The sequence below is a fragment of the Myotis daubentonii genome, chromosome 15 (genome assembly GCF_963259705.1).
Source record: "Myotis daubentonii chromosome 15, mMyoDau2.1, whole genome shotgun sequence".
Lineage (NCBI taxonomy): Eukaryota > Metazoa > Chordata > Mammalia > Chiroptera > Vespertilionidae > Myotis > Myotis daubentonii.
This window is the reverse complement of record NC_081854.1, coordinates 46,163,397-46,189,743: the sequence shown is the minus strand read 5'-3', so window position 1 is coordinate 46,189,743 and position 26,347 is coordinate 46,163,397. Positions and strand designations below refer to the sequence as shown.

At 50.8% G+C, this 26,347-nt stretch overlaps 3 protein-coding genes across 10 annotated transcripts in view; 1 reads left to right on the top strand and 2 right to left on the bottom strand.

The window, feature by feature from the left end:
* Positions 1-4,183, bottom strand: part of RANBP10 (RAN binding protein 10) — a 60,041-nt gene extending 55,858 nt beyond the window's left edge. The window contains exons 1-2 of one of the 3 annotated variants that reach the window (XM_059667730.1): positions 3,851-4,183; positions 2,969-3,080 (exon numbers count right to left, since the gene is read on the bottom strand). In XM_059667730.1, coding sequence (XP_059523713.1) covers positions 2,969-3,080; positions 3,851-4,085 — 347 coding nt within the window. In that variant the 5' untranslated portion in view covers positions 4,086-4,183. Of the gene's footprint in view, positions 1-2,968; positions 3,081-3,850 lie in introns of those variants that run through there. The other 2 variants (XM_059667731.1, XM_059667733.1) reach the window with 2 other exon arrangements.
* A 38-nt stretch (positions 4,184-4,221) lies between these two features.
* TSNAXIP1 (translin associated factor X interacting protein 1) lies at positions 4,222-18,211 on the top strand. Of its 2 annotated transcripts, XM_059667728.1 has the most exons (16): positions 4,222-4,742; positions 7,909-8,008; positions 12,128-12,243; positions 12,391-12,517; positions 13,690-13,783; positions 14,517-14,713; positions 15,107-15,242; positions 15,666-15,835; positions 15,915-16,074; positions 16,161-16,291; positions 16,453-16,581; positions 16,730-16,879; positions 16,976-17,085; positions 17,284-17,410; positions 17,516-17,622; positions 17,829-18,211. In XM_059667728.1, exons 1-16 carry the CDS (start codon positions 4,696-4,698, stop codon positions 18,067-18,069), a joined length of 2,142 nt encoding a protein of 713 aa, XP_059523711.1. In that variant the 5' UTR covers positions 4,222-4,695; the 3' UTR covers positions 18,070-18,211. The 2 variants fall into 2 exon arrangements, with proteins under 2 accessions (XP_059523711.1, XP_059523712.1); XM_059667729.1 differs by lacking the exons at positions 12,128-12,243; positions 12,391-12,517; positions 13,690-13,783; positions 14,517-14,713.
* CENPT (centromere protein T) lies at positions 9,126-24,809 on the bottom strand. 5 transcript variants are annotated; one of them, XM_059667737.1, is made up of 13 exons: positions 24,598-24,809; positions 23,482-23,572; positions 23,274-23,361; positions 23,071-23,167; positions 22,807-22,943; positions 22,644-22,692; positions 22,298-22,446; positions 21,484-21,666; positions 20,257-20,583; positions 19,680-19,770; positions 18,923-19,135; positions 18,734-18,838; positions 9,126-9,234 (listed from the first exon to the last, which is right to left on the bottom strand). In XM_059667737.1, the coding sequence occupies exons 1-13, from the start codon at positions 24,708-24,710 to the stop codon at positions 9,141-9,143; spliced, it is 1,737 nt and encodes a 578-aa protein (XP_059523720.1). In that variant the 5' UTR covers positions 24,711-24,809; the 3' UTR covers positions 9,126-9,140. The 5 variants fall into 5 exon arrangements, with proteins under 5 accessions (XP_059523720.1, XP_059523718.1, XP_059523721.1 ...); XM_059667735.1 differs by lacking the exon at positions 9,126-9,234 and adding an exon at positions 18,241-18,652 and having other exon boundaries at positions 24,598-24,807; XM_059667738.1 differs by lacking the exon at positions 9,126-9,234 and adding an exon at positions 18,242-18,652 and having other exon boundaries at positions 18,923-19,099; positions 24,598-24,807.
* Between the last annotated feature and the right edge of the window lie 1,538 nt (positions 24,810-26,347).

Here is a 26,347-nt window from a genome sequence, read left to right as displayed (position 1 = left end):
CTCAAATCAACAGAAAAACAAGTTTACAGATTCAATGAGGTGTAAGTCAACCAAGCCCAGTCAGAGCATGCCACACTTGTCTGGCACCTTTTAGTTCTGTCCCCTAAGAACACTGTGATCCCCTAAGAATCTAAATGGACATTCTATCACTCTTCTCAGGGAAGGAATGCAATGAGGAAAGGCAGCAGCAACATGGAGACACATGTCTGGGAGCAGGCAAGGACATCTGACAAGTTAAGCTACTCTATTGCACACCCTAAGCCCTGAGGCCAGGAAAGATCACCAAACATCCCAGGGGCTCAGGGCTCATCCACAAAATAGGTACATCATCATCGGCTCCACACACTTTCCGGGACACTGTGAGGATCAACTAGATAATACAAAAAAGCTACACCACCAGCCAACACCTGGGTCATGGACCAAACCCGGGTCAGAAACACACCTCCAACATTGACAGGAAACAGGAAGCAAGCTGATAATTGTTCCGTAACTGCACTAGGTCTCCTCGAAACCACACCTTGCCCATACCAACAACTGGCTACACCCTAGCCACAAGGCTTTCAGGAATTCTATAAAGAGACCATGATGGGATGTGCATATATTTGCCATTTGACAGTAGTCAACTGAAGCAGGCTACCAAGGCATACATGACCACCTGCACCTTTTTAAAACTGAGGTTTCCTGCCCCGGCCAGTGTCCTAAATGGTTAGAGCATCAGCCCTTGCACAGGAGGATCAAGGGTTTAATTCTGGTCAAGGGCATACACTTGGGTAGCAGGTTTGATCCCCAGCCTGGTAGGGGTCAGGGTGAGTTCAGGAGCCAACCAATCAATGTGTCTATCAGATCAATGTTTCTCTCTCTCCCCCTTTCTCCCTCCCAACCCCCTCCTTTCCCCTCTAAAAAATCAAAGGGGAAAAAATATCCTCAGGTGAGGATTAACAACAACAAACTGAGGGTTCCAGGTTAGCTCACTGGCTACAGTTACCATATGTAAAAATGCTGAAAACAAAAGCTGAGAAAAGATGCCCAACTCTCTTTCGTTTTGTAGCAACACCTAAGTAAGGCAATCTAACAAGACACAGGGCCTTTCCAGCAAGATCTACTTACAACTGAAATGTTAAAGTTAGATGAAGGACTCTAGGTGTCTGCGTTTCAACATTCCCCTTCTGAAAAATTTTTCTTTTTTCTCTCTCACTCAGTTACAGAGAAAACAATCCATTTTCCTCCCTACAAGTTTAAAAAATGCTCCTCAGTTTCCTTGGCAATATGAGACTCCAGCACCAACATTTCAGTCTATACTGTAACTGTTTTCGCAGTGTTTTGTGTTTTTTTAAATCCTCACGTGAGGATTTTTCTCTCTTTCTCTCTTCTTCTCTTCTCTTCTCTTCTCTTCTCTTCTCTTCTCTTCTCTTCTCTTCTCTTCTCCTCTCCTCTTCTCTCTCTCTCTCTCTCTCTCTCTCTCTCTCTCTCTCTCTCTCTCTCTCTCTCTCTCGTTAATCCTCACCTGAAGGTATTTTTCCCATTGATTTTTAGACGGTAGAAGGGAGGGGAGAGACAGAAACATCGATGTGAGAGACAAATGAAATGGTTGCCTCTCGCACTCGCCCCGCCAAGCCTGCAACTGAGATACGTGCCCTTGACCAGTTTTGAACCTGGGACTCTTCAATGCACGGCCGACGCTCTAACCACTGAGCCAAACCAGCTAAAGCTCACAAGTTTGTTTTAAGACACCACTCTCATTCACACTAGTTCAAGCACATAAAATATATGTGCTTTTATCACAGAGTGGGAAGGGAAAATAGAAGCTTTAAAGCCCTCCAACAGTATGTTTCATATCTGTAAAAGCACTAGATGGGAATAAAAGTAAAAAATACAATAGCTTCCCATGATCAGAATTCAGAATCACAGAACTATAGAGTTAGAAGCATCTAAGCTGCTGGCCTACCTCCCCACAGTGCAGACGAGGAAAGCCCCACATTCCACCCACAATCACACAACCCTCTCAGGCAGGGATGTCACGACGTCACCGAGGAAGCAGGCAAAGCTCTGACTGGCCATCCTGCCCCCAGTACAGCCCTTTGGCACCCCAAGGGGACAGTTCCTAGGAGAGAGAAAGTATTCTGAATATTCAAAAACACATATTCAGGGTTAGCACAAAGGTCACTGAGGGGGCTGGCAAACTTCCCACACCAGACTTCAGGTCTGATGAGGAAAGCCTTTCCAAGACAGTTGCAATCATGTTATTTCATAACTTAGACACCTGCTTTGTCACAATCACTGGAAAAAAGGGAGACTGGGAAAAGAAAAAGGAAGAAGAAAAATGAAAACTCTTCCTTCTGATGCCTTGTGTCTGCTTAGATCACCATAAAATAGGGAACCTCCCTAATGCTGACTTTAATGAGGGCCTTCCTAAAGCTGGTTCAACTGGTGTTCAAGTCCCTGGACAGAAAAACAAGTTTATGAGCAGCATAAAGTCAGCTGATTCTGACCATGTGCATGCTGTTTACCCTGAGATGACAGGCCAGTCGCTGCCACAGTTTTGATGAATGCTGTAGAGACTCTATTACCCCTTTGAAGGCTACTGGGGCCTCTACATGACTAAATGCCATAAAATGAACTTTGAATGCAGTAAGAGTATGAAAAGGAGGGAGGTCACAAACACCAACCTTCAGTGGGGGGAACCCCATTTTGAGTGCTGAATGGTTAATGCAAACTTGTTACTTGTTTCTCTGACCTATGAGATAGCTCATCACTAAAGAGAAGTCCCCTCCTCTGCCCGGAATGGATCTAGTTGTCATCAAGGGCTGATGCTTAAACCAGGTGATGCCTAGTCAGGTAACAGAGGCAGCCCAGACCCACGTGGCTCGGAGGTTCACAACATTCACAAGTGTCAGCCAGGAGACTTCGAACTCTGACCACAGGGAACAGTTTGGTGTTGGGTGAAAGAAGGTGGTAAGGAGGGGCTTACCCATCTCTTCCTTTGCTGACAATCTTCACCTCAAAGTAATAAATGCCACAGGCAGCAGGTATGGGATGGGTGGCACGCACTGAGGCTGCATCTTTGTGATTTTTGCCATGACCTAATTAGAGAGGGCAAGGGATAAATTTCAGCGCAAGGAAATGCAAATGGGCAGACACCTCATTCTTCTCTGATCATGGCAACTTCACCACTCCATGGCCAGAGGAGGCTCTGACACAGTCTAAGGAATAATTAGACAACTGAACAAACACATAAACCTCCCACCTTTGGCTCACCTCCTCCTGAGAATAGCAACCCTCCCACACAAACCAAAGGAGGGTACAGGCAATGTGGATACATGAGAGAGATTTCCCAAAACTGCCTGCAATCTACTCTCTCCAGAATACAGACAGCCCACCTGGGAGAGCAGGGGAGGAGGCACCCCCCCGCCAACTTTAGCACAGAACCCCAGGACCAGTCTGGGAGTCTGCAGATCAGCAAGCCCATGGGCCTCTGCCTCGGGGAGAAAACGTGACTATCCCTTTACCCCTTTCTTCAGACACTGCTGAAACCAAGCAGTGGTAAGAAGGGCCCAGCTGGAGTTGGAGCTATCCCAGGACAAGCAGGAAGGCCCTCGGGTGGAAGGTCCAACCGAGCACCGGGTCTGGTCACACCTGTTGCAGTTCTCTTGACATCGGGTGTTTCAGGGCAGAGCAGACTAGGCACTCCAGCCTCGGCCTGGTCAGCCCCACCACGCTGGACACCCGCAGGGACTAGGGCCTAACTCGGAGCACAGGGCCGGAGAAGGGACGTGATGGGGTAAGGGCTGGGCAGCACAGCCACCGGGCAGACGCTCTGGCCTTTTCCTCCCTCTGCCAAACAGGCTAATACCTTTGTAGTGGACGCGGAGGTTACCCTGGGAGAGGCCGATGTAGTTGTACTTGTCCTTGGGGCTCCAGGAGCGCGGCAGCGGCGTCTCGTGCTGGTTGACCGCGGGGTACAGGCGCTGCAGGCGCCGGCTCAGCTCCTGCTCCCCTGGGGACGGCAGCCCGCCCCCAGCGCCCCCGCCGGAGGAGTCTCCAGCCTGCGGGCTCCCAGCTCCCCGGTCCGCCGTCGCCGCCGCCATCTTGGAGGGAGATCAGCTATTGTGTCACTGGAGGCGGGGAGGAGCGGGACCAGATCCGCACCGCTCAGCCAATGACCCGCAAGTCTACCGGAGCCGCAGGGAAACCGAGTCCGAGTCCGGCACTTCTCTTTCAACACGGCCACGCCTCGCCACATTTCGAACTCTATATCCCACAATGCAGAGCTCTACAGAGGCAGTCCAACTCGGGCTGGCAAGGAACTTTGGGAAATGTAGTTCCGACTTGTTCAGCCATAGGCCTGTTCGGCGGAAACTTCGGGACACTGAAAACTACAATTCCCGCTTGCAACGCGGCTCTGGCCTCTCAGTTCAGCTCCCTCCTCCAGAGTCTAATGTTTATCCCGGATTCTCGGGTCTGGTAGCTAGAGTCAAGTATGCTGTAGTGATTGATTCTGAGGGGGTCCCACTCCCGGCTCCTAGACCACTTTTGCTAGTTGGCCTTCCAACCGCGGGCAAGAGGCGCGAGGGCATGGCACAGCACTGACCCCGCTCGCGCCGCTCTGCTGCTGGGGCCTGGTCGCCATGGCGACGGGTTGTACACTACCATAGCTTCCCAGGCCGCGGGTGCTAGCTGCCGGGTTGTTGGAAGGTGATGGCCTCCTCTACGCCACAGAGATCCAGCTTGGCGACCTCATCGAGGTAGGCGCTGGCCCGGCTGAGGGCAGAGATGAGGGCTTGAGTACAGAAAAAGGAATTGGTACCTGATCCGGACCTCGGAACTTCCCGCCTCTGTCCATTGACTCTAGGGCTCCAGCCCCACAGGATCAGTGGTGCCGAAACAGAATCCCAATGACTTGTCAGCCCAGTGAGGACATTACTTGCTAGCAAAAGGACAGACACACTTCATCATTAGTAACAGCCAGCTTGTTTATACCGAGTGTATATTATATGACAAGTGAGTTATATACTACATTTAACCTTCACAACTCTATGAGGTAGTAATATAACCATTTTATAAATGAAGAAATAGAAGCCTAGAGAGATCATGTGTTTTACACATGTTTGTAAGTGGTGGAACTAGGATTTGAATCCAGCCATGTGGGACTGAACCCAAGCTGTTGGATAAACTGCCTCTTCACCCACGGGCTTGTGACAAAAATGCTTGTCAAATTGCTGGCTGACTCTAATCTGATCAGGTGCATTCCACAACCTCAGGGTAGCTACTGTCTGTATTCATAGGTGTAGCCTCTAAGCATTGAAAACAAAAAAAAAAACAAGCTGTTTGCCAGGAAGGACGCAAAGTATAAGGATTAAAGCAAAAACTTTGGCTAAATAGTGTTTTTTAGATTTGGGACCTCAGAGAAGGTCCTTAAAGTTCCAGACCTCTGCTTCCATATTTCAAACATGGGGATGATACAGCCCACATCAAACACATCATTGGGGACACATAAGCAGAATAGGTGATGCTCTCATCATAGCTTTTGCATATAATAGGCATTTAGTAAGTGTTGAATGAATGTAGTTTCTCCCTTCTGTTCATTACAAAAGCAAAACACCTGATCTCACCTAAACTCTAATCCTTCAAGGTCTGGCTTCCTTGACAGAGAAAGCCTACAAAAGTCGGGAAATTAAGTGCCAGTGTGATTATTTGTCCCAGAGCTAAAAATGAGTCTACAAGAACCAGACAGTAGGCTTCAGTGTTGTTACCCAGCCAGGAATGATTTAGAAAACTGCAGCCATGTTTGGAAAGGACATGAAATAGACTCAGAAAGAGCGTCTTGGTTCCTTTTAAGGAAGCATAATGTAATTGCGAGGCTGAATTTGGTGGCAGTACAAAACATCATTCCTTCCTGTCCTGGTTCTTCGTTCACCAATATTTAATGATGTGCATTCAGCCAGGTTCACTGTTTGCCTTAGAGGCACAGTGTAGGTTGCCCTCCTCCAGCTCCTCTTAGAGCAGAGTCAGGGTGATGAGGGATAGGCCAGACCTTCGTACTGTGGACATGTCAGGAGGACCCTCTAAAACCACTGGTGGTTTGTGAGGTCTGAAAGGTTGGCGACCGCTGCTTTAAAAGGGACCTTTGAATTGTGCACTTCCCTGGGGCTGGTTTCTCGTCCACATTGGCTTTCCCCTTTCATCCTCACATCCTGGGCACAGTGGCTTGGTGGATGGAACTCAGTGCTTGAGTTCACTCAATACCAGGACATAATTAACCCCTGACAAACCCACTGCCTACCATTAGTTAAGTAACTCTGTTTTATCTACTTTAAAGTAGAAATATAGATGTCTGTTTCCTGTTTTGCCTGAGAAGTGGTGTGAAATATTTAATATAATACTAAAGGAGCTTAGGGTGGTGAACATACAATATACAGATGGTGTATTATAGAATTGTACCCCTGAAACCTATATAATTTTATTAACCAATGTCATCCCAATAAATTCAATAAAAATAAAATATTAAAGAGCATCCTAAGCTTGTTGGATAAGTATATTGTCTCTACCAGGTATTTTTAAAGTTATTATTATTTGCAAGTCTTTTTTGGACTGTTGTCTCCTTTGACATTCAAAACTAATATCTGCTACATGCTGAGCTTTTCCACTTGGCAGCCTCTCAGGATTTGGAGAGTTCCTCATAATTTTCTTGCTTCCCTTGCTTTATGTAGGAACTCCAACAGGAACAAGAACAGAGTCTGGAAAAATTGATTAGTCTTGACAGAAAGGTATTGATTTAACCTAGTGAGCAGAGGGGTTGACCTGCTGTATCCTGTCTCAAACCCATGAACATCTGGGCAAAACCCTTCCTTTTCCACACCAGCTGCTTACACGACATGGTTTCCTCACACTTGTTTGGTTTAGAGACAACAGAGGACTGAAGTTTAGGGTGTCACTGCTCCATGTAGGGCAGGGTTTCCCAAGTGGGTTCATGTTACTGCTTTCAACTTCTCTGGAGTTTGACTAGTCCTAGTCTCACTTTTATAGACAAAGACACTGAGTTTCAGAGGTTAAACCACACACCCAAGATCATCAGCTAGCCAGAGAAATGAAGACACAAGTCTCTCTGGCAGCATAAATCACCCCCACCATGGATTGCGGGGATTACTTCTTTCTTTAGTTCCACCGACATCGGCTGCTCACATGCAGCCCTCCCTGTTGACACCTAAGTGCCTGCCTCGCTTGAACAAGGATGGCTCTCCTAAGAGGCCTAGGAGTTAAAAACCTCCTTGGATCTACTTTTCTCCCATCCTGCTGTCAAAAATAACATCTGTACAGCCCCTTGCAGTTTACAGGCTATTTTTACTTATCTCTTTTGCTCTTATTTAAACTTCACAGCAATTTTATGAGATAGGAAAAGCAAGAATTATCTCCACTTCCTTTTGAGGAAACTAGGCTTAGAGAGGTTAAATGACTTGCCCACGGGAGGTTGTGTTGGAACCACAGAGGTCAGCCCCCAGGTCCTATCAGCCAATAAGTGGAGAATTGAGACTCCAGACCCTGTGCTTCTTGCCCTATAGCACCTGTCTTTGGTATCACACCCCCAGAGTGTGCCAGTCACATACATTAAACTGTCATCTCAGCCACAGCTGAACAGAGTGGAAGTATAGGCCCACAGGGTTCCATGGGTTCAAGGTGAGGGTATCCTACCACTGCAGGAGTTGGTGAGACTCTGATGATGAGGTTTCTGGCAATGTAGGAAAATGGTTTGGGCTCAGGACTAGGAGCTTGTTGGCAGCATCTCTGAGAATCTGGAGGCAGCACTGGGAAGACCCAGAGACTGGCTCTGAGGTTGGAGGAGGTCATGTTTTATAGATCTCTCCCCCATCAGGGCGTTGTCACCAACTGCTTTCTTCCCCCTTCTCTGTACAGAATACACCTGCAGCCTTCAAGAGTGACCCTAGATGAGAACTTACTAACAGAAACCTATAATGCCGAGAAACGCAAGCTTTCTCAGAAACGGAAGACACTGGTTAGTGGTGATGTCCTGTTGGATCCCCAGATGTCAGACCCCAGATCTTATCTTTTCCCTCTTTGCAATCCAAAAACACCGCCCACCTGAAACATGCCCCATCCAACAGCTTCTCCCACCAGGGGATTTTAGTTCACAGAGGCCAGGGCCACCAGGCTCTGGGGTAAGAATGTGCACACTTGCCACACCTCATCCCAGACTCCTCAGCAGAGAGAGATTCAGCCCGTGCCCATGGACACCATCACCTGCAACTCAGCATTCTGGAGTGGACAGCATTTCTTCTTCCAGCCTGCCATGTGCCAGGAACTGTGCAGATCTGCCAAGGTCCTTCAGGGCTGTGACTTCTTGTCTTTATGACCCAGGTGCCTGATAAGGTACTTGAGTGGTTGGCATATGTGCTCCAGAAATGCTACAAGGAGGTGTGTGAAGACAGAAGTGAAAGGATGTCCCTCCATTGCGTTGTGGGCTCGGGGTTGGAAGTAGAGACTCTATTGAAGCCTCAGAAAACTTCCTTCCTTCATTCCTGTTCTTTAAAGTTTTTATATAAATATGAATGCTGTCTTATTAAGTAATTTAGGGCTTTTGTTGATATGATCATAAGATTGTTATTTAATCAGTAAACAGCCATTTTCCAAATCTCACGTATTAAAAAAACACATTTGAACGAACTCATAACTCCAGCTCACAGTGGAGCACTGTGGGCTGTGTGGTGTTTTTCCTCCTGTGAGTATATTTTGTGTGGAGGATTTGGGGACACAAGGACCACACACTTTGTGAGGCTGGGGACACCCAACATGGGAACCTTGACTCTAAGGAGGTAAAGGGGGTAATGTGGACCCTTTGGGGAGACCAAGTACAGCCATGGCCCCACAAGACCCAATGACTTAGGATTCCCACTCCCAGTTCCTCCTCAGCTGACCTACTCAGGGGACCTGGGGTGGGGCTCTGCACTCCTTATCTTCTGTGGGGCGGCTGCTACTCTGGGCTCATCCACCAGGGGGCATTGTTCCTTCCTGTCTTCCTCTCACCCCCAGGCCGCCCTTCCCATTTTCACCTGCAGGGGGAAGCAGAGAGCTTGTAGCACCAGGACCCTCATCTTCTAGCTACCAGCTTGCAGAGGCCTTCCTAGCTGTTAATAACCAGGCCAAGAAGCAGCACATGCCCAGGAATCAAAGTAGGGTGGCCACGTTTTCTCCTGGCAGAAATGGCAGAACACGTGGACTGGCCTATGAAAGTATGAAAAACTTTTTTTAATTGATTTCAGAGAGAAAGGGAGAGGGAGAGAGAGACAAACATTAATGATGAGAGAGAATCATTGATCGGCTGCCTCCTGCACACCCCACACTGGGGATGGAGCCCACAACCCAGGATTGTGTCCTGACCATGACCTTTTGGTGCACTGGATGATGCTCAACTACCTGAGCCACACCCCACACCGACCAGGACAGAGCATTCTTGACCCACGGAAAGCATGTGTAAACATATATAACCATAGAGCAACATTTTTGTTTTTATTATGTCTTTCATCCATGCTAAATTATTGTGCTCCCTTATATATTTATTACACAATATTTACTAGTGCACCTTAAGATTGTGAAGAGTGTGACATACATATCATTGATTCTGGAGATACAGAAATAGATCAATCCAGACTCCCCCCAGAGACTGGAGGTCCTCCCTGGGAGCTAGCAACATGACTTACTATATACTAGTCTTTCCAAAATTATTTAGGGAAAGAATGAATGATCCCAAGATAAGATAAACATGTAGAACTAATGGAATGCAAGGAAGAGCCCAAGGAGACAGTGGCATTTCCACACTTAGGAGAGTCAGGAGCCAGTTACCATTAGCCTGGAAGGACTCCTAGAACCTGGATATGCTGCGCATGGAAGGTAGGCCTGGCCTCTCCATCCCAGGAGATCCTGGCTGGGCTCAGGGCCACAGAGGGGGCTTTAATATTAAATTCAGCATTGAATTCAATAATTCCATTTTCTTTTTTTCTTTTTTTAAATATTTTGTTGATTTTTTACAGAGAGGAAGGGAGAGGGATAGAGAGCCAGAAACATCGATGAGAGAGAAACATCCATCAGCTGCCTCCTGCACACCCCCCACTAGGGATGTGCCCGCAACCAAGGCACATGCCCTTGACCGGAATCGAACCCGGGACCTTTGAGTCCGAAGGCTGATGCTCTATCCACTGAGCCAAACCGGTTTAGGGCAATTCCATTTTCTTTTAAATTTGAAAGTAATGTATGTGCATTGTAGAAAATTTTGAAAAATGTACAGTTATAGACAAATAAGGATCCATAGGTCTGTCATTAGAGAATAATAATGGCTGGTAGCTTTCTGGATTATTTCCTCCATCTTTTTTTGTTTTTTCATTTTTACCTGCTTTTCCCGTGATTGCAGGCCTTAATTAACCTTTAGAGCTATAGCATTATATTTAGTATAGTTCCATGTTTAACCTCTTGGTAAACATTTCATGGCTGCTTAACAATTTTCTATTTTTAGGCACTTAGGAGCTTTCTAATTTTGTCACAGTCATAGGAAAGCTTTGAGGACCGCCCTTGTGCATAAAGCTGCTGCTCCATCTCTGTCCTCCTCTGCACTGGCTGCCTCAGCCTCCGCCAGGCTGCTCTAGACTCCTGCTGTTTCCCTGAGAAGCTGGTGCTACCCAGGCAGTTTTTGTGTCGTCCCCCCACCACCACACACCGTCTCCCAGAGTGGACTCAGCTCTGCCCATGCACTCATTTAAGCTTTACTGAACATCACTGACATCATCACCTCCTCCTTTAAAATGACTGGCCAGAGGCAGATGCCATTTTAGGTTTCTGCCCATCTGTTCACAGATGCCCTGAATAAATTTTCTTCATACCGTCAAAAAATAAAATATGCCCAGCCTACGTGGCTCATTGGTTGAGTGTCAATCTATGAACCAGGAGGTCACAGTTCAATTCCAGGTTGGGGCACATGCCTGGGTTGCGGGCTCCATCCCCAGTGCAGGAGGCAGACGATCAATGGTTCTCTCTCATCATTGATGTTTGTCTCTCCCTCTACCTTCCTCTCTGAAATCAATACAAATATATTTTTTAAAAAATAATAATATAAATAAATAAAATGACCAGCCACCCCTGGGCCCCTGCATTGGCTTCAGTCACTACCTCCTGACTTGTGATTATCACCTCACCTGTCACCCCAGTCCAATCATACCCTCATTTTTCCTCATGTTCCTAGAACCCAGCAGGGGCTGGCATGTACTATGGACCCAGAAATGTGTGATGGATGACTGGATGAATTCTAGAAGTGGGCTTCACTGGGCCAGAGGTCATTTTTCCCCTCCTATATTTTGAGTATTTCATGAAAAGATTAATAAAACAAGCCCATATATACTACTATTTCCTCTCCCTACCCCTGCTTAAGGTTCAAAATAAGATACCACTCCTTGAGGGCACTCCCACCACCTTCCCTATCTCCTCCCCCAGGGTACACAGGCCACTCTCCTCCCAGGGTCCACAGCTCACCCTGCTGCCATCTCTGCAATCTTGTTTGTGTCAGTCCAGGCCTGAGGCTGGGCCTGCGCGCGCTCACGCTCTCTCTCTCTCTCTCTCTCTCTCTCTCTCTCTCTCTATCTCTATCTCTTTAGCTAGACTGTGTTATGGGGGCACGGGCTGGTCCTGCCCAGTACTCACATCTGTTTTTATAGTGCAGGTATCCAATACAAACTGACATACCTTCAGAAGAGAATAGCTGACCTTTACTGAGTTCCTAGGAGGCGCCTGAATCTGTAACTCACTCTTCATGCTTTCTCATTGTGTCCTCAAATCAATACAGTGTGATGGGAACTACAACCATCCCCATTTCACAGATGCAGAAACTCACAAGTTAAGCCTGTGGTCACACAGCTAAAAAGGGGTGATCTGGTATTTAAACTAAGCCCCCTATCATTTTATGACCCACCATCATAATTATGAACTATATTAAGAGTTGTTGGGGTATCAATAAAAACATATTTAAAAAAAGATGTTGGGGGAAAATCACAAGTGGACGGAAGAGGATGGAGAGGAGCAGCAGGAAGGGAAGCAATATTGCCATAGTAACCCCACCTGTCCCTTCCTGTAGACCTCTTGTCAGTCCTCCATTTGTGGCTACCTGTCCCCATGGCCCACATACGCCACTGGCCAGACCATTCTGCATAATCGAAAACCCTGTGCAGATGACTACTGGAAGAAAATAGGGTAAGCCAGGGTCAGCCAGATGGTGGATGGGCTGGTACAGACCCCGTATTGGGCCCAGAGAGATAGCTCAAGGGAGTGTGCTGCCCCAGACTGAGAATGCAAGGGCCTTGTGCCGGGCCCATTACAATAGCCCACCACCCCCTGTAGGGGCTGGAAGCGGAGTACCCTGGGCACTACCAAGCCGAGGTTCCTGGAGCAGCTAGAGAACTACCTCCGCAAGGAGCTCCTCCTGCTGGATCTGAGCACGGATTCTTCCCAGGAGCTGAGGCTACAGGTCAGAGCCACAGAATTACTGTAGGGAGGGCAGGGAGGGGGGCAGGAAGAAACCTTACTCACTAGCACTGAGCACTTGAGACCTTCAGGAGAGACCAGCCACTCCCAGTCTTTTGGGTTCCCTTTCCTGGTAAGAGAAACATGTTCTATGACAAAGCCAGTGAGCAGGGAAGGCTGCCTGTATGGAACCAAACCTCTCCTGAGGCTTGAGTTTCACCTGAGTCAGGTGCATGGATGCTGCCTCCAGTCCCTTCAGCTGTGATCCCTAGTGCCCAGCTTGGGTCATTGGATATCAGTGAATGGAGCTTGAATCCTGACAGTTTGGCAAGCAGGGGTCCTACAGCGTCCACCATTCCAGTGACAACAGCCCCAAGCTCCAGGAACTTAGCCCAGATACATAAAGAGAAATGTAGATGCAGCCTAGATTCTGGTACGTACTAGGGAGGGAATTGCCAGATCCCTACTAAAACAGGGATGGTGATGGGGAATTAGTCACTGATGGAAGCATTTGCTCAGCACCATCTGAGTGCCAGGTCCTGGGTGGGGCCTTATATAAGAGCTCACAGGCTGAAAGTAACTTCCCAACGGAAGCAGAAGCTTGGAGAAGCCATATGGTTATGAAGTGGTGGGGATGGGATTCAAACTCAGGGCTGATTTGGGAGCCTGTGCTCATTCCAGTGTACAGTGCTGCCTCTAAAATCTTCCTGTGTGTCTAAGGGGGACAGGAAACCACACCCCTACTTGAAGGTCAGAATGCAAGGTCAGAGCCTTTGAATCTTCTCCAGCTCCCACAGGGCTATCAGATGGGGGTGGGTGGGTTCTGATGGGAGTCCAAATGAGGCACAGTGCATGGAGGCTGGCTGGCTGGCTGCCTGGAGAGCCAGATAGGGGGCTCGGGTACAGAGGCGGGAGATCCTGACCCAGGTCATCTGCCCCGTCTCAGAGACAGCACCAGGAGAGGCCTCCGGAGAGCAATTGAGAGGAACAGAGCTGCCCCTCAGCTCCCTGGCACGAGGAGAGATTCGGGTGATGCCTGGAGCCTTTACTTGAATGTGGGCCACCCGGCAGCTTCATGCTAGAATTATTCTAAGCCAAGTAAAGAAAAACTCAGGCTCCACTGAGGGTGGCACCTATAGGTCAGGCAGGAGGTAACAGGCTCCTTTTTCTTACCAGCCTTACAGAGAGATCTTTGAGTTCTTCATAGAGGACTTCAAAACGTACAAGCCACTGCTCTCCTCCATCAAGAATGCATATGAGATGATGCTGGGTAAGACTGCAGCCTCCCGCCTGGGCCCAGACCGGAAGAGGCAGAGGACTCTGCAGCAGCTCTGGGGCAGCTACTAACTGAGCCTTTTTTTGGTTTTCAGGGAGGAAGGGAGAGGTAGAGAGAGATAGAAACATCAATGATGAGAGAATCATTGGTTGGCTGCCTTCTGCATGCCCCACACTGGGGACTGAGCCCACAACTCAGGCATGTGCCCTTGACTGGAATCGAACCCAGGAACCTTCAGTCCAAAGGCTGACGCTCTATCCACTGAGCCAAACTAGCTAGGGCCTAACTGAGCCTTGAGGTCATCAAGCCCTGCTTAGCCTTTTTGCTTCCACTGTCCTAAGACAGGGCACCTGGCCATCTCCTATCCTTGGGAAGCATGGAGAGGCAGGATCTGTAGGAAACAGAGCATCTTTCCCATTGAGAGTGATCTCAGGAGGGAGTGAGTGCCTCTGAGAAGGCTCAGGAGGTGCCAGGCTCAGGAGGTGCCAGGCCTGGTGCAGCTGCTGGAGTAAAGGCTGTGGGGAAAAGGGCATAGGCGAGACCCCAGTCCTCATCTGGACTCTGTCCTGGTTTAAAAGCAAGTGCAAGGCCTTAAGTAGGGGCCACAAGGCATGAGTATACTCCTAGAGTTTTCAAGGGACTTAGCCACTCACTGAGACCTTAGGATTAGTTTCTCCTGGCTGTTCTCCATGGCCCTAAAGGTTCTCTCCCACCTGTCCCTGCTTAGCCCACCAGAGGGAGAAGATTCGGGCTCTGGAACCCCTGAAGGCCAAGCTTGTTACAGTGAATGAGGACTGCAATGAAAGGATCCTGGCCATGAGGGCTGAAGAGAGATCCGAAATCTCTATGCTGAAGAAAGAGAAGATGAGTTTGCTAAAACTCATTGACAAAAAGAATGAGGAGAAGATCTCATTGCAGAGCGAGGTGAAAGGGAGCACTATGGTGACCAGCTCCCTGAATCCCTGCCACCCCCACCCCAGGGATGACCCTAGGCCTTGGGACTGAGGTGACTCCCTAACTCCCGCCACCCTTCTGCCTGGAATGACACACTGAGCCACCACCTCCTCAGAGCTCCTGCTACCTCCACACTCTGCTTTGGCTCAGCACTAGCTCAGTGTGGCCCCAAATGCCAACAAAGTTCTGCTCCTTAACTGCCAGACTTTTTCCACAAGAGGACACATCAGCACTTTGCTGATTCTTAAAGTGGCCACTCTTCCTCTAGCTTTCTTGTTCCCAGGCCTTGATGGGGCCACTCAGCACACATCCCATCCCCCTGTGGTGACTTAGCCCCTGACCATGCGGCCACCTTCCCAACAGGTGACCAAACTGAGGAAGAGCTTGGCTGAGGAGTACCTGCGCTACCTCACTGAGCGAGATGCCCGCAAGATCCTCATCGCAGACCTGAATGAGCTACGGTACCAGCGGGAAGATATGTCACTAGCCCAGTCCCCAGGTAAACCCAAGGTGGGGTTCTCTCCCCTGAGGAAGTGCTAGAGAGAAGTTGCTCTTATTACTCACTCCCATTCATTCAGCTCTCCTAATATATGCTCACTGTGTGCCCATTCATGATGGGAGATGTTCCTGCTGCCATCTCGGTCTATGGATCTTCTGAGCTGGACTGAGAATCAGACTCATTGTTTAAGTGGGATACAATTTCTGGCAGCTGAGGCAGCCTGCGCACGATAGACCTGGTACCCCTTGTCCTGGGTTTCTCCAAGTCCTCAGCTATAGGCTGGTAACACTGTGGGGAAGACCCAGGGATTCCCAAGCATGGAGAGCAGAAGGACCTGGGATATGCCCCAAGGGACACTCTAACCCTGACCTGGGCTATAGGCCCCAGAGCCAGGGTGATTCGAGCTGCCAGGCCTCCTGGCAGGCGTCTGGGGGGAGGACCCCGTGAAGTTAGCACTGGCTCTGAAGATGACCCGGCAAGACCTGGCCCGCACGCAGATGGAACTCAACACCATGAAGGCCAATTTTGGAGATGTGGTGCCCAGGAGGGATTTTGAAATGCAGGAGAAGACCAACAAGGATCTGCAGGAGCAGGTGCTGGTGGGCAGGCAAGCCAGGCAGGTAGGGCAGGGTCATGCAGGTGGGTAGCAAGGACCAATCACCTTGCCAACAGCTGGAAAGCCTGAGAGATGACTATGAAGAGGTCCGCAAGGAGCATGAGATACTGCTGCAGTTGCACATGACCACACTGAAGGAACGGGACCAGTTTTACACTGAGCTGCAGGAGATCCAGGGCACCTCCACACCACGGCCTGACTGGATCAAGTGCGAAGGTAATGATGGCCACTGAAGGTAATTGGGGTTCCAAGGACTGCTCAAGTGCATGGTCCAGACTCCAGCTTCCTCTCTCCACCTGCAGATGTGGTGGCTGGGGGTCCAGAGCGCTGGCACATGCTGGCCGAGGGCAAGAACAGTGACCAGCTGGTGGATGTGCTCCTGGAGGAGATTGGCGAGGGGCTGCTCCGGGAGAAAGACTTCTTCCAGGGTCTGGTAGGGGAGCCCCGGGGCTCAAGAGACTTGTGGCCAGTCAGGATGGCCAGGCCTTGCTGCTGAGAAGACTTGAGGTTCTGGGGGAACCCTCTGGGACTCTGCCCTGCTTAAGGTTGGGGCCACAGGTGAGCTCAGCGATGGGCTGACTCTCTCTCTTCCAGGGCTATCGGGAATCTATCCTCCCCTCTTTCCTTCGGTTTGATGGCGTTGTGCAGAATAAGAAGCCAACCAAGAAGGATGTGATAAACCTCCTCAAGGATGCCTGGAAGGAACGTCTCACTGAGGAACAGGTCAGATCTCACCAGCCATCTAGCCAGGCATGGCCTCGAGTTATCCTGGGAGGGGTGTGGGGAGGATTCCATCGAGGTGCTAGGAAGCAGGGTGGAGGGCCAACTAACCATGGGACGGCTAACAAAGCAATCTTCCCCTACACTGCAGAAAGATAAGTTCTCAGATTTCTTCTTCAAATTCCTGGAGTCTCGCTTTGGGTCTGAGGCCATGGACTGGGCTTACACGATTTTTGAAAATATTAAGCTCTTCCGCTCCAATGAGCTCATGCGTCAGTTCTATGAAATCTTGATGGAAAAGGTGAGCTTGGGTCTGGCCCTCCACCCTTTGTCCCCAGCATAGGCCGGCTCTGTCTTTACCCCTACAAGATGCAAGTTAGTGCTTCCCTCCCTGCAGAAGAGCGAAAGTGTGTACATCAAGCAGAAGGAGACAGTAACACAGCTGCTGAAGGAGTTGACAAATGTCGACAATCAGAACGAGGGGGTACTAACCATGGAGCAGTTAAGGTAAGAGGCCAGCCAGGCCATCTCCAAGTCCTGTCTGACATCCCCGCTGGCCAGGCTCCCAGATGTGCAGGGGAAAGGGATCCTCGTGGGAAGGGCCACAGCCTCAGTGCTGGCTACTTCTGAGCACTAGTGGGGCTGGCAAAAGGGTGCAGGGAGATGGATGGGCAGGCCTCAGCCAGGCCCTTGTGTCTCTCACAGCACTGTGCTCAAGACTACCTTCCCCTTAAAGAAGGAAGACAAAATTCAGGAGCTGATGGAGGCAGGGGGCTGGCATATCAACAGCAGCAATGCAGACTTGCTCAACTACCGCTCATTGTTTGTGGAGGTGGGTGGGTACATAGGGGGGTTGGTATCCAGGAACTTGCCCAGCCCTGCCCTAGTTTGTTAGACTCTAGCCCATGTGCCATCCTCCTGTCTCGGCCCCTCCCAGGATGACGAAGGCCAGACTATGCCCTTTGTGCACAAGCTGTGGGACCAGTACATGTCTGAAAAGGATGAGTACCTACAGGAGCTAAAGCAAGAGCTGGGCCTGGAACTGTGAGTGACCTGGGCCCTCAGCCATAGCCAAGTCCCACAGACTGGGCCACAGGGTAGCATCTCGAGCCCCTGGGTCTCCCTGTGCACTGAGCTTGCTGCCGGGCATTATATGTATTGCTCAAGCCTCGGAGAAAGGCATCCTGAGGTTTTGGGTGTGTGAGAGGGGTGTCAAGGCCTATCTATCTCTCCCTTTTACTACGGGGCAGCCGTGAAGAAGTGACCCTACCCAAATTACGTGAGACCCTGATGATCATCGATCCCAGCCTGGACAAGCAGACCCTGAACAGCTATTTGAACCAGGCCTTCCAGGTCCCCGTGATAGAAGTGCCAGAGGAGGGTGAGGAGAATCAAGAGAACGTTGTGGCACAGGTCCGGACTGTCCTGGAACGACTTCAAATAATCGACATCAGGCGCAAGGGACCTCGGGAGCAGGAGCCTGCAAGCTAGGACCACTGTGGGCAGCTAACCGGACTTTTAGTATAAAGTTGTTTGTCTGAACCCATGCTATTCTCTGGGTTATGCTGGGGAGTTAAGGGGAGGAGCTGGTCCCAGGATATTTATCAAAATACAACAGATTCTCTCTGTGACATTTATTTATTTGTTTATTTATTTATTCCTCACCCAAGAATATTTTTTCCATTGATTTCTAGAGTGTGGAAGGGAGGGAGGAGGGGCAGAGAGATAAACACCAACGTGACAAAGACACATCAATTGGTTGCCTCCTGCACACGCCCCTACCGAGGCTAGGGAACCTGCAAGGGAGGTAAGTGCAAATCCTCCATGGGTCGACACTCTACTGAGAAACCGGCCAGGGCATGACACTTTATTGATGGTGAGGAGACCTGGAAGAGCATGTGGGGCCAAAGGGCCCCTGCTGGGGACAGGGCAGGTGTTGAAGTCTGACCACTACGGGGCAGGGAAGACGGTATTGCCACTGAATGCACAAGGGATGAGGAGCTGCCGGTATTCCAGGGGCAGGTGCTGCTCCACAAGCACATGCAGGGAGACTCGGTCAGTGACCAGGCCCTGCCTGCAGCAGAAGAGGATGGAGACAGACAGAATCAGTGTCAGCATTTCCACACACACAACCTCCCTGCATCCGCCCACTTACCGTCGCATCAGCAGCTCCAGGTCCTCTAGCCTCACAGTCTTGCGGCCAGCGTGAGCAGCAAATACATCCAGGTCATCGCAAAGACGTTGGAAATACTTGTCCAGGCTGCCAAGGTTGGGTTACAGCAGACTGAACAGACTGTTCATAATGTGAGGAGCTCCTCTCCCCGCCAAAGAGTCCAGGACTCACCATTTCTCCACCATCTCAAGAGCCTTCTTCTCCATGGGCATTTTAGCATAGAAGCTAAAGAGCTTAGCATAGTGGCTCAGTCCCATCTTATAAGGATCTTGTCGGAGTCTGGGGCCAGCAGTTTGGACCCGGGTAGGAAGTCTGGCTGATAGAGGCTCCAGAGGCTCTGAAGATAAGCTGGGGGCAGGAATGAACTGCTGCCTGAAGAGGCCCCTAATCAAAGATAAACCTTGCTGGCTCCTGCTAAGACTGGGCCCTGTGCTCCTTGGCCAGCTTGGACCAACAACTCCAACCATCTGCTGGGGGGTGGGGGGAATGGGGACAAGAGGCCACGTAGAGGCCTGGTCTTTCCTTGGGGCCTGATCCTCCACCGTCTGGGAGGATCAATGTCCCTATTTAGCCTCATCATACAAACTGGTACTTGCTCAGGCCCATGACCCTTAGGCCTTGGCATGGACATTCCCTCTTCTCAGCACATTGCTGCCTGTCTGATTCTGCTAATCCTCCTCCAGGAAACCGTTTCTGACTATATCCTGACCTGGCCACTTCCCCCTACCCAGGCTCCTCTCAGCCCCTAGAAGCAGGCACCAGGACAGATGTGCTCTCTGTGAGTACCACCCAGCCCACCTAAGGGTGCTCTGCTGGTTAATCATCTGCATACCTGTAGGAAGAGGGATAACCCTGTGGTGCCCAATGCCAACCTCAGTGCCTGTCCCTTCCCAAGAGGCCCATGTGGAACAAGGTCATGGAATCTTACACTGCAGTGCTAGTCGGTGGGGCTGGCTCAAGGAACTCCAGTTGCCTGGCCTGAGGAAACTCCGGGGTGCTGGAGGCCAACTCTGGCCTTGCTGCAGAAAAAGGGCAGAGTTACAAGGGGGGCTCAGGCCTAACTGTCTCACACAACCCTGAAGGCCTACAGCCTCCTTGTCCTGTTCACTGAGGGCCCCATCTAGCTCCCCCAACCAAGCAAGGGGCACCCCAGAGTCTCCCTGGGCCAACTCTTCCTGTGCTCAGAAAGAGAACTTAGCCTGGTCGGCATGGCTCAGTGGTTGAGCATCAACCTATCAACCAGGTCATGGTTTGATTCCTAGTCAGGCATATGCCTGGGTTGTGGGCTTGATCCCCAGTGTGAGACAGTGTGCAGGAGGCAGCCCATCAGTGACTCATTGATGTTTCTGTCCCCCCTCTCCCTCTCCCTTCCTCTCTGAAATCAATACAAATGTATTTTTTAAAAAAGAAAAGAAATAGAACCTAGATAAGACTTTCCTCCAAGGCCAGGGGCTGAACACAACTATTACCCCACTCACCCCCTGATCCCTGCACTGGCCCCTTACCTGTCCTACCTTCAGTGTCCTTATCCCCTGAAGATCCTTCTGGCTCCTTTTCCTCAATAGCCCCCCAGGATCCTTCTGCTTCTGCCACTTCTGTGTGTGCCTCAGGCTCTTCTGCTCTGGCAGATGCTTGTGCTCCTGCTGCTTCCTTCACTTCACTCAAGCTCATGCTTGCTTCCATTCTTCCCTCTACCTCCGCACCAACTCCACCCAGTAAGGGCTCTAGTCCATCTTCTCCAGAGGTACCACTGCTGGTGTTCGGGAAGCCCACAGCAAGGGCATCAACCTCCTCTGCCTTTCCAGCCAGAAGCTGGGCTGGTTTCCCAGGACCTGAATCAAGGGGAGAGAATATAGACTAGAGAAGCAGTAGGTCAAGGCTATAGCTTTGAAAAGGGTAAAGATGGAATAGTAAAACCTGTAGGGAGAGGTTACAGGGTTAAGCTGTGGACTGACCTGTTGGCAAAGCCACAAACAAGTCCCAGCTTAGAGGGCACAGCCCTCTTAGCATAATTAGGCTTGACCTTATGATGGACCTCCCTAGATCTCATCTGGGAAGCTAATGAGCTGTGGGAGGTGCAGCAAGCTGCCAAAATAAGTGAAACTCACAAGAACACTGTAACTATGGTGACCACTACCTTATTTACCTCTGGCTATAAAATAAAGGCTCAGTTTGCCCTCTGGATCCCTCTCTGTGGCCTTAGCCAGGCACAGGAGATCCACCTAGACCAGGGGCGGGCAAACTTTTTGACTCGAGGGCCACAATGGGTTCTTAAACTGGACGGGAGGGCTGGAACAAAAGCATGGATGGAGTGTTTGTGTGAACTAATATAAATTCAAAGTAAACATCATTACATAAAAGGGTACGGTCTTTTTTTTCAATAGTTTTATTCATTTCAAACGGGCGGGCCATAGTTTTCCCACGGCTGACCTAGACCCAGCTTATTCTCTTTGTCTGTCTTCTAAATCCTTCGCCTCCACCCCTTCAGGCTCACCGAACCCTTGGCTGCGCTGGTCCCGCACAAAAACCCAGCCTAGCCCTCAAGGAGAGAAGGCCAAAGGTACTGGTTTGGAGTCTCCTGGCCTAACACTGACTCTACCTTTGGATGGAGGAGAGATCAACAGCCATAGGACTCTGACGGGCACACATATGGACCTGAGGAAGGAAAACCACCAGTGCCAACGCTTGCCCAAGCTTGGCTTGCCTCCAGGCCACCTGTCCCACATACTCACTGTTGTTCTGCAGCCCAGGCCCACTGCTCCGTGTCCTGCGACTGACAGTCCTCTCAGCAGAGAGAGAGGGGTAGGGGAGGGAGTGGTGCACTCTGGGGGAACGGCCAATCAAAGGCTGGGAGAAAGGCTGGGTGTCCTCCAGCACGGTGTCCGTTGGCAGGGTAGCAACAGGGGTTCTGTCACCTGGAGATCAAGGACCAGATGGCACTCAATGTATTCCAGCCCCACCTGCTGCTACCCAGTCACCACAGCCTGTTCATAAGGGGGCCCCATAAGTCTATCCCAAGTAGCCCTCCGAGAAAGAAGACTACATAGCAGTCTAAGCCTTATCTCCCTAATACAGCCCTCCTTGCTTACCTTCCTGCTCCTTAGTCTGGCACTCCCAGCTCCACTGCGTGCACCCAAACTGCTCATCCATGCCTCCACTCTCTACTTCTTACTCTGCTCCCTCTGCCTGGAACCCTCCTCTTACCCTACTGACCTTGTCTTCTGGAATCAGGTTCCCAGGTGATCCTGAAACCTGGCCCCTTTCAACCTCCCAACAAACTCTAGCCACCCCTTTCCTACCCTCAGCCTTGTAGCTCCTCAAGGACATGGGGACCGGAAGGCCCTGAGGAACGAAGACTAGGTCCCACCACGACAAGAGAACCTTATGGAAGGAAAGCGGAAACTCCTTACACTAGCAGTCCTATTGGCCAGGCTGTTCACTGCCCTTGATCCAATAAAGACGGGAGCAACCCTGGACTCAGCAGCACCTTCTATCTGTCCTGGGGGAAAGCTTTCCCCACAGGCTGCAAGAAGGAAATTGCCTTACCTGGAAGAGCCGTGGCCACAGAAGTATCTTGCAGATCCTGCAAAAATATACCCACATCGACAGCTCGGCGTGTAAGAGGTCTGCGGGCCAAACCAGGCCTCTGCACTGATTGTGGCAGGAGAGGCGTGGCAAAGGTCAGGTTGAGGGAGCTGGTGGGAGAGAGGAGTCACAAAGGAAAGTCAGCTACTGAGGCCTAATTCCTCATTTCTCTACCTGCCCTGGTGCTCTCATCTTCTAGAGCACAGCTACCATGCTGTTAATTGGCAGTGAGCAATATGGTCAGAATCTAGTCCGCACCTTTCCCCCCAAGCCTCTCCTCCACCAACCCCCAGGAGGGCAACTGCACCTGCTGAGAGAGGAGGCACCAGTATTCCCAGGAGGCTCTGTAACAGGGCCTAAAAAGAAGAAACTGTAAGTTACAGGCTCAAGCTAGCCCTCCCTCAGGCCTCCTATGCCTCTACAGAAAATAGGAGAGAGAGGGCGGCCATAGGTGTTGTCCAGGGCCTCACCTTGGGAGAGAGGCAGCCCCTGGTCCATTCCTTGCTGAAACTCTGACAGTCTCAGCCTCTTCTTCCTCCTGCCAGAAGTCAACCGACCTGGAGCCACGGTTGTGGGGGCATTGAGCTCAGGAAGTTGCAGTTCCAGACTACAAGAATGGAACTAATCTCAGACAGGCCAGGAGGCTCACATATGGCTTTGAGGACCCCCCAAGAAGGCTTCCTCATCAGAGCTGCCTAACAGCCTAGCCCCAAGGTGGGGAATTCACGGTGCACCTGCCAGGACTGCTTTCCCGCCTGGAGAACTGGACCACCTGCGGTGCTGGCACTGGCTTCACCACTGACTCTGGCATGACCATGGAAGATTCCGGGGCTGTAGAAATAACAAGAGGGTAGGGCTGGGAGGGCAAGCTGTCCTGAGTAAGGGGATACCGTGGGACCGGTGCCTAACTCTGCCCAGCAGGCCAGCGCCCACTTACCGGTTAACAGGATATTCTCAAGCAGAGTCCGGGGTGTCTGTTCCTTCAGCTGTCCCCTGGTTTGAGTGTGGGCCAATCTGCCAATAGACTTTAGGCAAAAGCAGGTTGCCTTGGGATTCCCTCCAGGTGGGCTCAAGAGCAAGAGCTAGACCTCAGGGGCCCCTGAAGGCAGCACAGCCCTACAGTGGTCAGTGGTTTGGGCACTCACCCTGGCTCTGTGGGGCTGCCGCCCGGCAGTTGTCTTTGTTTGGCTCCTCAGCCTCATAGAGAAAGGTGTTCCCAGCGGGGTTCTCTGGACCCTGTATAAAGACCAGCGGCTCTGAGAATTATGTAGTTAAAGGGGAGCTAGGCGATGCAGAGACATGCCTTCATCAGGGATCTGAGCCTGCAGACTTCTCTCGGGGCCGGGGGTCCAGAAACCTCCTGTCCTTCCCACAGCCCGTTCCAAGCTCTATGCCACCAGGGTTGTGGGCGAAAGGGAGCCAACGGGGTATGGGAAGGGGGAGAATATGACCCAGTTCAGAGAGGGGGTGGGGGTGGGTGGGGGGGGGAGGCTTCACAGATGTGACTCTGGCAGAAGGAGGGGTTAGCCACACAGACCAGAGGACTCATTGGAAGAGGATCCATTCCAGCCATGAAAATAACAACCTAAGAAAAAGATGCTTATGTTTAAACTTGCTGGGGACTGGCAGCAACCTCCGCGTGGATCACTCTGGCCCTCCTCTCCTCCAGTCCAATCCCTCTGATGCCAGAGCCACAAAAATGTTCCCAAGGGCCCAGCTCGCACCTCAAGGACGCAGGCCTAACACCCGTCCCGAATGGCTTCCCATTGCCCATAAAGGAACTGCACCCTCTGCACCGTGAGGTCAGCTCGACACAGCCGCCACCCGCTGACACCCACCAAGTCAGGCCAAATCCCGGTTCCCGAGCAAAGCACCCTTCCCGGTCCCTGCCTCCCCTCCGCCCGGGACCACCCGGGAAGCAGTGTAGGGCAGACGCCTGGACACACTCGGGGCGGGTTGGGGAGGGAGTGGCCTGGAGAACGGGGCAGGAAGCCGGCTTCCGAGCGCCCATCCTGCACTCCCAGGGGCGGACCGCCCCCATCGCGGGCACCGCTGAACTCTCGGCGGCCTGGAGGCCCGACGGGTGGGGCGCACACAGCGGACCCAAGCCCGGATAAGGGAGTGGAACCGGTTCCCCGAGCCTTGGGCTCCGCAACTCTCTGAGGCTCAGTTTCCTTCTGCAGACTGTGTCAGCGCCGGACACCGACACCCCGCTCGCCAGGTCCTGCGGCGGCTCCTGTGCCGGGCAGCGCCTCACATACCCGGCCCGAGTGCTCTGGCGTCGCCGCGGAGTGCGCGGGGCCTCGGTATCCAGCACGCGCCGCAGCAGCGTCCGCGTCGTAGGCTCATTGTCGGAGATGTCGCTGTCCGCCATCCTCCCGGCAGTCCGCCCGGCTCCCAACCGCTGCCGTAGCCTAGGCAGCCGCCTTCCCGCCGCCGCTTTTGAGCCTACTCTCGCGAGACTGCCGCACAGCTCCACGGGAATTGTAGTTCTAGCCTCACCGTCCAGGGACGAGGAGCGTGTGCAAAGGTGCCGGCAGATTCTGAATTTGGAGGCAGTTTTACCGAGGAGTGATCCTGGACACGTGTGTGCAACCAGTCGAAGCCTGGTTTCCTCATCTGTAAGCTGAGGAGGATACCCACCTTACCACGGGCTTGAAATGATTCAGTGAGATACAGTTTAACTCGGGATTTGACACATATTAAATCAGGCCATCAATAAATGGTGGTCACTTACTATTAGAATCTCTCTCATAACCCCTTCTCCCTCTCGGAAGGTGAGGAGAGACATTTGTAAAGACCGCTCTGTCTGTAGGCTCACTATCAAAAGAGGCCAATTTGTAGGCTCCCAGGCTAGTGGGCTGTTTGTGACCCATCAGAGAAGCTTTGATCCCCAAACATGTGCAATTCTGAGATGAACTCAGCTCTCAAAAGTTCTGTCAGTGCTGGAGATTCTATTTTCATATTTTTCACTGATTGACAGCCCACTCCCCTTTCTTAAATTTTCATGGGAACTGATGTAGAACTTGAGTTCTGAGTCTCCCATGCCGTTTTTTTGCTCCTAGATCAGGTGTATAGTATCAGTTGCTTGGACAGGCATGGGCATATTTGTGCTCGTGTTAAAAAATAAAGCAAAGAGCCTTTCCCTGCCGATAGCACTCTCACAAACATGGTGAACGTTCCTAAAACCCGCCAGACTTTCTGTAAGAAGTGTGGCAAGCATCACCCCACAAAATAACACAGTACAAGAAGGGCAAGATCCTCTGTGTGCGCAGGGAAAGCAGCGTTATGACAGGAACCAAAGTGGCTCTTGGTGGGCAGGCTAAGCCGATTTTCCGAAAAACGGCTAAAACTACAAAGAAGATTGTGCCGAGGCTTGAGTGTGTTGAGCCTAACTGCAGATCTAAGAGAATGCTGGCTATTAAGAGATGCAAGCATTTTGAACTGGGAGGAGATAAGAAGAGAAAGGGTCAAGTGCTCCAATTCTAAGCTTCGTGTTTTGTTTTATTACATGACAATAAAATCTTGATATGTTCACTTCGAAGAATAAAATAAAATAAAGCAAAGAGCCCTAGCCGGTTTGGCTCAGTGGATAGAGCATCGGCTGTGGACTGAAGGGTCCCGGGTTCGATTCTGGCCAAGGGCACATGCCTGAGTTGCAAGCTCGATCCCCCAGTAAGGGGCGTGCAGGAGGCAGCCAATCAATGGTTCTCTCTCATCATTGATGTTTCTATCTCTCTATCCGCCTCCCTTCCTCTTTGAAATCAATAAAAGTATATTTTAAAAAATAAATAAAACAAAGAACCCTGGTTGGTTTGACTCAGTGGATACAGTATAGGCCTGCGGACTGAAGGTCCTGAGTTCTATTCTGATCAAGGGCACATGCCCAGGTTGTGGACTTGATCCCCAGTAGGGGGCGTGCAGGAGGCAGCCAATCAATGATCTATCGTTGATGTTTCTGTCTCTCTCTTCCTCTCTGAAATCAATAAGAATAGATTTTTTAAAAACAGC

Coding starts and splice junctions, on each gene's coding strand:
- TSNAXIP1 (XM_059667728.1), top strand. CDS start 4,696: ATGGCCTCCTCTACGCCACAGAGATCCAGCTTGGCGACCTCATCGAG. Junction 4,743..7,908: donor AGCTTGGCGACCTCATCGAG/GTAGGCGCTGGC, acceptor TTCTCTGTACAG/AATACACCTGCAGCCTTCAA. Junction 14,714..15,106: donor AGATCTCATTGCAGAGCGAG/GTGAAAGGGAGC, acceptor CCTTCCCAACAG/GTGACCAAACTGAGGAAGAG.
- CENPT (XM_059667735.1), bottom strand. CDS start 24,710: ATGGCGGACAGCGACATCTCCGACAATGAGCCTACGACGCGGACGCTG. Junction 20,584..21,483: donor GCCTGGGCTGCAGAACAACA/GTGAGTATGTGG, acceptor CCCTTGATTCAG/GTCCTGGGAAACCAGCCCAG. Junction 18,839..18,922: donor CTTGAGATGGTGGAGAAATG/GTGAGTCCTGGA, acceptor CAACCTTGGCAG/CCTGGACAAGTATTTCCAAC.